We start from the raw sequence: 12,035 nt of genomic DNA on the forward strand, positions 1-12,035 counted from the left end.
AATCCACCTCATCTAAGTCTATGGATAAATCTTATTTCTACGGATAAAATCTCCTTTCCGACGGATACAACTATCTTTCCTCGTAACAGATTTCCAAATGTCACTGAGCTAGTAGGAGCAAAATAAATTTTCACAACAAATGCTACAGTATTTGTAGCAGGACAATTAATTCGTTCTTATTTCTTATTTTCTTGTTGTAACATCACGTCTGCAGACGAATTTAATTTTGCCTTTGCATATTGATGAGAGGAAGCAAATGTTTGGATTGTTCACTGAATTGAAGAGTGCTCACTGGACTAAAACCAATTGAAGATTATTGCGAATTATTCAAAACCGAGAAGGAAAAAAAAACTAGCCTAAACTAGCTGAAATCAAGTTGGTTACTTATTCCTTACTTCTTATTCCCGATTCAATAAGGAATAAGTAACCAGATACTTATTCCCGATTCAAATATTTCACATATAGTATTTCAATACTTATTCCATATTCACAACGAGTTTTTTTATTTATTCATTACTCCCAATTTAGTATGTAATTGGTTACCACTTAGTTAATGCAGATGAAAGCTGTTTAGAGCATACATTGGTGTAATTGTAATCTGATTGGAGAAATACGAGTGCTATAATAAGCTGAATATAGACAGATCACAGACAAAATGTAGGAATGGTTTAGGATATTGATAGGAACACGTGTTTAGTAATTTAATATAGGATTAATTAGTTTTGTTAGGCATTTGGGTCGTGTCTTCTGATGCATGGCGTGAAATATTGGAATTCGGGTTCGAAAAACTTACTAATGACTCAAGTAAAAGGGAAACCACATATATAAAATTAAAACAACATACAAATGTGAAATTGGAGATTTCTCTTGTGTTTTCGTCATGTCCTTAGAGGAGAATTATTCAGAGTATTTACGAGTTTAGGAAGCCTTCAGTTGACTTTGAATATTGTCTTGAAGTCCTTGGAACTCGGGATCTTAGCATACTTGTAACCGATTTTCAGAAATTGGGATTACATAAAGGGGAGTGGAGGGCGGGTAAACCACATGCCGCAAGAAGATTACACTGGACAACAAATTTTTACAAAAGTCATGTTACTGAAATAAAATTAGTCAATTCTTATCAATTTTTATGTGCTGAACACGAATATGACAGTCAAATTGCAAAATTGGCTCTAGTTTTTTTGTAATCTGCAAGAAATTAATGTTTACATAACGAAATGCATTCCAATAGTAAAAGGTCAACTGTAATAGCCTACCTATAAAAAATCAAGTCATTGACTACATCTTAGATTTCTTCGCCTGTCTCTTGTACAGCTGTTCGGGAGCATCTCTGAGGAGTGTCCAGCAGTAGTCAGCCAGCATTGTAGTGGACCATTTTCCCTGGTATCTTTGTTCCATTGTTGCGATATCTTGATGAAAACGTTCGCCGTGTTCATCACCAACAATACCACAGTTGCTAGGAAAGAAATCCAAATGGGAATGAAGGAAGTGAATCTTTAGAGACATATTGCAGCCAAGTTTCTTATACTTCATCAACATGTCTTCTACTAGTTCCTTATAGTTTTCTGCCCTAACATTTCCGAGGAAGTTTGTAGAAACTAGGCGAAAAGCATTCCATGCTTGTTTCGCGTCACCTTCCAGCAAGTTGTTGAACCGGTCATCTTTGAAAAGCTCTCGAATCTGAGGACCCACAAAAACTCCCTCTTTAATCTTTGCTTCGCTGAGTCGAGGGAATTTTTCATGCAGGTATCGGAATGCTGGCAAAGTCCGGTCAATGGCTTTCACGAAGTTCTTCATCAAACCTAGTTTGATGTGAAGGGGTGGTAGCAAGATTTTCTGAGCCTCAACCAGAGCTGGGTGTTGGATATTCTTCTCTCCAATGGCTACATTCTGCCTGTGAGTCCATTCCTTCCTCATGTAGTGCATTTCCCTTGCTCGGCTATCCCACTCGCATAAGAAACACATGTATTTTGTATATCCTTGCTGCAGTCCCATTAAAAGGGCAACTACCTTCAAATCACCACAGAGGTGCCAGCTGTACTTGTTATACTCAATGGAATTCAGTAGCTGCCTTAAGTTATCGTATGTCTCTTTCATGTGGACAGCATACGCTACTGGAATAGATGGAAGAATGTTTCCATTGTGCAAAAGCACAGCCTTGAGACTCAGTTTCGAAGAGTCCACAAATAGTCTCCATTCTTGTGGGTCATGAGTGATTTTTAAAGCATTCATGAGGCCCTCAATATCGGAACAGAATATCAGATTACTTTCCTTTCTGAAGAAAGGCTCCAATTGCTGGTGGCGCTTTCGATATGCAGTAATTGTGACATCTTCTTCTAGAAGATTCCATTGTTGGAGTCTTGATCCTAGCAATTCTGCCTTGTTCTTTGATAAGTCCAAATCACGAATCAGGTCATTTAGTTCCTCCTGTGTTATTCTGTGTGGGGTTGATGATGCACCACAGTGAAAATCTGGATCACTGCATGCTGATGGACCAGGAGAAGAACAGGTCGACTCACCTTTGTCTTCGTCAGATGAATCAAGAGAATATTCTGCTGGAGGTTCTGGAATAGGAAGTCCCTCACCATGTGGAACTGGTCTCAATGCAGACGGAATGTTTGGGTAGACTATTCTCGACTTCTTTCACTTCGTTATTCCGCCGGAAAGAGGAGGTACCAAGCAGAAGTAACAGTCATTTAGGTGGTTGCTTGGCTCTCTCCACACCATTGGGGCTGCAAACGGCATTGATGACCTTTTGCAATTCAACCACTGTGAAAGCTGTGTTGTACATGTAGCACAGAATATATGCGGAGCCCAAGGCTTGTCTTGGTCACCAACCTTGCATCCGAAGTAAAGATGATATGCCTTCTTCACTTGAGAATTGATACTTTTCTTCTGGTTGGCAAATGTCACTTCCCCACAAATATAGCAAAAATTGTCCGCGGTATTAACACACTTTCGAGGCATTACTGTTCTTTATTGTACGTAAATGGATAAAATAATAAGTTTTATGTAACAGTAGCTTGAACTGTCTCGCACAACGTCTAAAATATTTTAAATGCTGAACCTATCTGATTGGGCTTTATATAGTACACTGCTTACGTCAGCTTCAGCAGCCGCCTGGCATTAGTATAATAGGCCTACACATGTATAGTACACTGCTGACGTCAACTTACTTCAGCAGCCGCATGGCATTAGTATTGCATTGCATCAGAAAATGATGCAATCAACTGTGGATGATGTGAGCATGATGGTATTATGCAATGTTACATCATTATTCCGGATGTTGCTGCAGTCCTACTGGAGAAATTTACACAGTGAAACATAGAAAATGAGGTATATGAATATCTTCAAAACGAGAGCCAATACAAATTTTTCACGGTTATATTCGTGTTCGGCACACCAAAATACTACAGATTAGGGCCTTTTCAAGTCAGTAATGATTTCACAGTTGACCAGTGTTATATCTTACTTGTACAGTTTGGTCATTAAGTATCACCTTTAAAGAGATTTGACAAGGTCCATTCTTGTTATGTTATCTCAGAAGGATAATGTAGTAACGAAAGAAGTCCCAAGGAATTTCGTTGAGTTCATTTCGAGAAATGAGCTTGCTGACGCAGGTCTCCTGCGACACATTCCGTAAGAAGATTATAACATAGACCCTTCTTTGACATTTCATCTCCGCGGATTGTGCACCCTGTACTAATTAAACACCTGTTAAGAGGATTTTGATTTCAACGTTTTTGACATAGTATCTAACTAAGTACACGTTTTAACAGTAGAAAAAAGTTTTTAAAGAAATCCTCGAGACGATTACGAAAAATCTACGGCTAGATGGAGGTTGTGTAAGACACATGTCGTAAAAACATTATATCTTTACACAGTTTTAACATTGAACCTTCTCTGATATTTTATATCTAAGAGATATAGTCAACTCTTGAAGGAAGTCCTCACGAATTTCGTCGATGGCAAACCACGATATAAAGGGCGTCCGGTGGGTACAGGGTATGAAAAACACGGAAAAGATCAATAGACTGATTCAAGAGTTTGTACTAATCGAACCTCTAATTATATGATTTTGATTTCAATGCCTATCTGACAGTACCTGGCTAGACACCCGTGCTAAAAGTATTTTTTTAAAAATGTTGTTTTAATGTAAATACGTCGAGTTGATTTCGAGAAAGTCGCGGCCTCACAAATGCGGTCTGGTACAACACATTCCATATGAAAGTTATATTTTACGTATATATTTGGGTCATCGAGTCCCTTCTTTATAAAGTTTGACACAGACCCTTCTTTGACGTTTTATCTATGGATTGAGTTCATCCACGGAAGAAGATATGACGAATTCAGTCGAGAGGAAACAAGGAAATAAGGGAAACCAGATAGGTACCGGGTATGAAAAACACGCAAATGTCAATAGATTGTATCAATAGTTTGTACTAATTGACCCCTTACTTAAAAGGACTCTGATGTCAACGCGTCTCATACGGTATATAAATAGGTACCCGTTCTAGCAGCAGGAAAAGTTTTAAGAAAATTCGCCTAGCCGATTTCAAGAAATTTGCTACGAGAGAAAGGAAGTCGAATGCAACATATACCGTTGTACAGTTGGACCATTACGTCTTCTCTTTAGAGTGTGATATGGGTCGTTCTTTAATATTTTATCTCTAGAGGATAAAGTGCATCCACGACTAAAGCCCTGAAGAATTTCGTCGTATGGTAAGAGCGAAATAAGAGGTGTCCGACGGGTACCGGGTGTGAAAAGAACTCAGATACTCAGTTGTATCAATAGTTTGTACTAATGGAACCTCCACTTAGAAGATTTTGATTTAAACGCCTCTTAGATATTATTTAGCTAGGTACCCGTTCTAACAGCAGGAAAATACAGAACGTTATTGGTAGAGCTAAATTTGAGAAATTTGCGACTAGATAATGGAGATCGAGTACAACACATGCCGTAATATTATATATTACGTTACATTTGGGACACTACGTCACCTTTTCATTTAGTATTGACATAGACACTTCTTTGATGTTTTATATCTCAGGGATAGAGACCACCCACAAAGGAAGTTAATGTTAATGATTGTATCACTAGTTTCTACTGATTGTACTCCAACTTGGAGGATTCTCATTTCAACGTCTCTTTGACAGTATCTAACTAAAGACCTGTTCTTACTGTAGGAAAGTTTAAAGAAACTTCTTCAAGATAATTTCCAGAAATTTGAAATTTGCGACAACACATGCCGTCAGAAGATGACACATCTAATCAGTTGGGCCATTACGTCCATTTTTAAGAGTTTTAACATGGACCACTCTTGATGTTTTATCTCTAGGGGATAGATCCATTCACGATGGAGGTCCTCACTAATTTTGTCAAGAGGAAACGACCAAAAAAGGGTGTCCGATGGGTATCGGGTATGAAAACTACGCAAATGTTAATAGATTTTATCACTAGTTTGTACTGATTGTTCTCAAACTTGGAGGATTTTTATTTCAGCGTCTCTCAGACATTATCTAATTACGGACAGTTCTAACAGTAATCAAGGCTTGAAGAAAATTCTTAGAGACAATTTCCAGATTCTAGGGGCTCGATAAAGGAAGTCGAGCAGAACACATGCTGTAAGAATATATCTTAACTTTTACATTTGGGCCATTACGTCACCGCGCAATAAGGGGTGCACTATATGTCCCGTGTATGAAATGCACGTAAAGGTTAATAGATTGTATCACTAGTTTGTACTAAGAGTACTCCAACTTAGATGATTTTGATTTCAACGTCTCTTGGTCGGTATTTAAACGGGGCCCGTTCCAACAGTAGGGACAGTATGAAGAAAGTTCGTCGAGCCGACATTGGTAACTTTTTGGCTGCATAGGGGAAGTCGAGAACAACGCTTGCCATCAAAAGATGAAATCAAGCATATATTGTTGGGTCATTACGTCCCCTCTTAAGAGATTTGACATGGACTTTTCTTTTTGATATTTGATCTCTAGGGGAAAGGGTATATCCATGAAGGGAGTCCTGACGAATTCGTCATGAGTCAAGAGAATCAGAGGAGTACGCGCTATAAGGGGGAGTAGGCTATACGAACCGTATATGAAAAATCGCAAAAGTTAATTGATTGTATCAATAGTCTAATAATTGTATACCAATTTAGAGGATTTTAATTTCAACGTATCTTGTACAGTATCTAAATCGCGACCCGATCTAACAGTAAGAAATGATTGAAGAATAGCCTTAGAGCCGATCTCGAGATTTCGTTGCTAGAGATATCACTTATATCTGTCCATACTCTGCTCTTGTTCAATGTTCAGTGGGACTTACAAAGGCGTCACTCATCTCTGGGCATGAACTGCTCTTGTTCAAATGTTCAGTGGAATTTACAAACGCGTCACTCATCTCTGGGCATAAACTGCTCTTGTTCAATGTTCAGTGGGACTTACAAAGGCGTCACTCATCTCTGGGCATAAACTGCTCTTGGTCAATGTTCAGTGGGACTTACAAAGGCGTCACTCATCTCTGGGCATAGATTGCTCTTGTTCAATGTTCAGTAGGATTTACAAAGGCGTCACTCATCTCTGGGTATAGACTGATCTTGTTCAATGTTCAGTGGGATTTACAAAGGCGTCACTAATCTCTAGCAATCTATTGTTCTTATTCAGTGTTCAGAGGTATCTACAAAGGCGTCACTCGACTATTTCAATCTATTAATCTTGATCAGTTTTGAAAACATCATTTTTTATAAAAGTGACAACACGACCTTTGTTGCACAGATCATTACAATTTACTGAAATGATTCCGGTGTCGTCAGAAACAAGGCTGCCTATTAACTAGCTAATTATTGATGTTTAATAAAAAAATAAGGCAGTATGTTACCTAAATAAATACTGTTGATTCATTCAGCCAAGGCAGTCTGTTAAGTAACTAAATATTGACGAATAGTTCAAATATAGATAGTTCTCGAATGACGTCATCAGCAGCCATATTTGTGGTAAGTGGGCAGATTTACTGTTGACTTTATATGGTGTTTGGAAGTTGAAATAAAAAATTGAATCTTAAGATACTTTTACGAAAATTACATACTCAAACAGAACGCAAATAAAGCTTGCTTTTGGTATCTATATTTTTTAGTGACAAGTTGACTTTGCTTCAGTGTGCCTTGTTAAAAATTGTAAATTTTGGTGATGGCATATAGGCGAAACGGCCAGGTTGCCCAGGGTCTATTTAAATTGGCAGAATATTGCCTGCTAGTGACCTTATCGTGAAGCATAAAGAGAATGCTAATAATTTCTCAAAATTGTCTGAATCGAAGTTTGAAAGAGACGAATTACATTAGCCATTAACAAACACAGTGTTTATTTTTTATTTTCTTTGTTTATTTACAAAAGCGTCACCCATCCCTTGCTATATACTGCTCTTATTCAATGTTGAGAACAAAACTGATAACACGGTGTTGTGGCACAGATGATTAGAACTTTTGTAAGTGATCCAGGTCTCGTCAGAAACAAGGCAGTATGTTAACTAAATAAATACTGACGACGATTCATATAAATAATACATACTGTTAACTAACTAGATATTGATGATTCATTCAAATAAGGCTGTTAACTAAAAAGTGATGATTCATTCAAAAGAAAACAGTCTGGTAACTAACTAAATACTGACGATTAAATAAAATATTTTAAGAGGATGTTAGTGTTTTCTCAAAATTGCCTGAAACGAAGTTGGAGAGAAAAGAGTGACGTTAGCCATCCGCAAACAGAATATATATTTATATATATTTATATATATACCATTTTATAAATAATAAGTTATATTGCAAACATAATATGACTCGGTGAATTATATATTTTATTCTTGTGTCTGACTAGTACTCTACAAAGATTCACAAGTTCTTAAATGTCTCTAGGAAACTCAAAGTTGTTTTCAAGGCATGTTTAATGGCTAATAGCTGTCGTAGACTCTCTAGCAACTATCTTACCCTTTATAGCAACAACGGTGTGCAATTACTCTCTAGCAACTATCTTACCCCTTTATAGCAACAACGGTGTGCGATTGCTCTCTAGCAACTATCTTACCCTTTATAGCAAAAACAGCGTGCGATTACTCTCTAGCAACTATCTTACCCTTTATAGCAACAACGGTGTACAGTTATAAACGACTGAACCTACGCCGGTAGACAATTCCTAACGGTTTAACCGTTAAAGACATCCAACTTGTATAAATCTTGTACTCTCGGATCGCTACGAGATCTTAAGACATCTACCTTCTGGTACAATGTTCGAGACTTCTCTAAATTGACATGACAGTTTATTTCAGAGACATAAAATGAAGGAAAAAAACAACGAGGACGACGATAAAATGCATCAGCTGAATGTGGATTTATTGTTTATCAGTTGAACAAAACAAGACTTTACGCATCCTAGAGTCTTAGCATTCATCCGCCCATCAGCGTAGTGTTAACACCTTCAGATTTGTGAATGAAGGTGCTCATATTTTATAAATTGCTGCAAATAATAATAATAATAATAATAATAATAATAATAATAATAAATATAATAATAATAATGATTGCCGCATCAACAATAGATTGATACGACGAGAAAGATGATCAATGGTCGGCCCGGTGTCAGGATAATGTGACTGGGTGGGACATCATGCCACATGTCTGCGGCATGATGCCCCAGTGCTAGACATCACTAAAAACTGCCACACTGCAGACATCGTAGCGATATGACTGAAAAATTGTTAAAGCTACGTTAAGAAATCCAAATCACACACACACACACACACACACGCAAAGAATTAGGGATAAGGCATTCCGAAACTGGCAAAGCAATTATGACAAATTCACATGCATGTTTGTTTTATAGTATTTACAAAAGTGAATTAGAACCGGAACAAAACTGTAATGCTGACTATCATATCTATTTAGGAAGCTACTTGCTAAATTCAGACACTCAGCGCACATGCTGAAAGTAGAGACAGGCAGGCATAGTAGGACTGAGAGAAATAATATATACTGTGAATTATGCCGGACAAAATGTCTGTTTGGAAGAATATGAATTCCATTGTCTTTGTCTATATCGATTATAATACAAATACTTGAATGAAGTTTATGGTCTCTATTCCGTCTACAGGAAACGTTTATCCGTTATGAGTCATAGAAAATGTTAATTATAAGGAGTATTTCTTGCTATATTAATTTGGCTTTTCGTGTGAGATGACCTTTGATAATTCATACAAATGGCGAATATTACCCATAGTGGCAGTAACACCTTAACAATATCATAAACTGATTCTTGATATGACATTCTATACATAAAATCATGTTGAACACCACATTTAATTCCTGTACATCAACATCATCATCAGCAGCAGCAGCAGCATCACTACTAATACTGTCGGGAAAAAATAACGTTCAACTATTGCTTTGAAAATGTGTTGCAATGTCTAACTAACGTCAAGCTCGTGATGCTTTAAGCATACAAGATACACCACTTCGAATCAACTAATTTAAGCCTAATAAATTCACCAATTCGAATCAGCTACGTTAAGCCAAAAAATACACCAGTTCGAATCAGCTACTTTAAGCCTACAATATACACCAATCTGAATCGGTTACTTTAATCCTACAAGATACACCAATTCAAATAAACTACTTTAAGGCTACATGATACACCAATTCGAAATCAGCTACTTTAAGCCTACAAAATACACCAATTTCAATCAGCTACCTTAAGCCTACAAGATACACCAATTTGAATCGGCTACTTGGAGACTGCAAGATACACCAAATCGAATTAGCTACATTAAGCCTACAAGATCAACATGTTCGAATCAGCTACCTTTCATCGATATCAATATATATATATATATATATATATATATATATATATATATATATATATATATATATATATATATATATATATATATACATTAGGCATCGGGTTTAAAACTTAAGTTCAGAAATCTCCGTAAAAAATTAGAAAATGGGGGGGAGGGACTTCCAATTCCGAAAGCCAAAGCAAATAAAACATTTGATGAACATTAACATTAGTGTGTTTCCATGCATTCTCTGTACAACGGTAGATATACCAACCATGAAACTGTGCTATGGTCGACAGCCTTAAGAAAATTACAAATAAAACCGATACAAAATGGAAATTTCTCGTGAGTATATAACACTTACATGAACCCAGTAACTCTCCCATTCTTTTACTGATACTCTACGGTCCACTGCAACGAAATTTATACAGTAACAGTCAGATACTCCTAATTGCAGGTTCATATATCTTTATTTTTTTTTCTGTCTTTCATGGTATATGCCTATTTATCATTCTGATATAGATTACGCATATTATCTACCTAATGATCCAAAAATACAAATCTCTCTCTCTCTCTCTCTCTCTCTCTCTCTCTCTCTCTCTCTCTCTCTCTATATATATATATATATATATATATATATATATAACAATAGTGCTACATACTTAAACTTTCGACACGTAATGGATAAGCTGAAAGCATGTTTTTCCATTCATCTCACTCACTCTCTCTCTCTCTCTCTCTCTCTCTCTCTCTCTCACTCTCACACACACACACACACACACACACAATAAAAAACTCATAAAAATAAGAACAAGGTTCCTGTACAGTCGTTATAAGAAGTGAATATATTCAGAGAAGTGGATCAGAGTACAGCCTATAATGTTGTTGTTATTGTTGTTGTGGGGTTTAACGCCATTTTTCAGCACACGATAGGCTATACATGGCGGCCAGTATTAATGGTGGAGGAAGAACACGTGGAAAACCCCTGGAAAGAACCACCGACCCACGAGAAGCTACTAGCAAGCTTTCTCACATACCCACATTGGCTGAATCCGAGATTCGAATCTACGCAGACAGAGATGATATGGCAGTGATGTATATACGCATTGTAAAACATGTGCGAACAGAAACAAGATCGTAATCCAGCTCTGTCAATATATGTATATACAACATAGATAACTTAAAATTGTATATTAAATGAAATTTTTTAAAGTCTATTTATTTATATTCGTTTCACTCTTTCTCATTAATTGAATAGAATATAACTGTTAAAAACAACTCACTATCAACGTCCATCATGCTGAACAAATTGTCAAAGTCGTGCTCATCTAGATGGTGATCGCTGTCCACATCGTAATCATCGTAAAGTGCATGGGAGAGGTCATGTAGAGTCGGGGTATGAGTATTGACGTAGGACGTGTACTCGTGGCGTGTCACTCTGCCGTCATCTGCATTGAAAAAAGTACAATAGAAAAACTGTTTTATTTATCTGCATGTAGCAAAATGGATTATGTCTTACAAAAAGCAAATTCAGTGAATTTTCGTCCCTTCATCCCTTTCGATGGTGTAAGGTCACAAAATTTCACAGTAATGAAATCTGACTACAGTATTTACGAAAGATCTGAAAGATCAAATGGCAACATTGTTTAATTGCACTATCTCAAGAATATTAAAAAAAGTTTCCATCAAAGATATTATTTAAGGAAACATTGTCAGCTTGTTTCAAATGTTTTAAAAATGTAAAGTTACCCTAGACTGCTTTGATGTAGTTGTTTGGTTATCTAGAAACTTTATGGAAGAAGGTAACATGTCCTCTGCCTATAAAAACCATGCTACACTAAAATGCATTGTAGGAATTTCACCGACAAAAACAATAACGTTTTGTCAGAAGTCTATGACTATAGCATTCCGGACAAGGACAATTTTGTTAAATCTGGACTGGCAGATTCGCTTGAGCCAGGAGATTTAGTGATTGCGGACAGAGGATTGTTTTATTAAAGATGTTTTAATGTCTGGCAGAATTGATTCCACCTTTTCTTTTAAGATTATAACAATTGACACCTCAAGAAGAATTCATGACCAAGAGCATTGCTCGTGTCTTATTCAAGATGAAAGAGCATCTGATCGACTGAAATCGTTTAAGGTTACAGGAACTGTTCTCTCTTCTTGTAAAGCAAAATTATTTCGCGAATATTTGTGC

At 36.8% G+C, this 12,035-nt stretch overlaps 1 protein-coding gene across 1 annotated transcript in view; it reads right to left on the minus strand.

Annotated features, from left to right (window-relative positions):
• Positions 1 to 8,363: 8,363 nt before the first annotated feature.
• The window catches only part of LOC149780160 (uncharacterized), a 43,858-nt gene continuing 40,186 nt past the window's right edge, over positions 8,364 to 12,035 (minus strand). The window contains exons 4-6 of the mRNA XM_089936336.1: positions 11,119 to 11,283; positions 10,200 to 10,246; positions 8,364 to 8,511 (exon numbers count right to left, since the gene is read on the minus strand). Of these exons, the coding sequence (XP_089792462.1) occupies positions 8,473 to 8,511; positions 10,200 to 10,246; positions 11,119 to 11,283 (251 nt within the window). The 3' untranslated portion in view covers positions 8,364 to 8,472. The remainder of the gene's footprint in view (positions 8,512 to 10,199; positions 10,247 to 11,118; positions 11,284 to 12,035) is intronic.

Source organism: Sinohyriopsis cumingii, chromosome 16, assembly GCF_028554795.1.
Source record: "Sinohyriopsis cumingii isolate HCF-2022 chromosome 16, ASM2855479v2, whole genome shotgun sequence".
NCBI classification, from domain to species: domain Eukaryota; kingdom Metazoa; phylum Mollusca; class Bivalvia; order Unionida; family Unionidae; genus Sinohyriopsis; species Sinohyriopsis cumingii.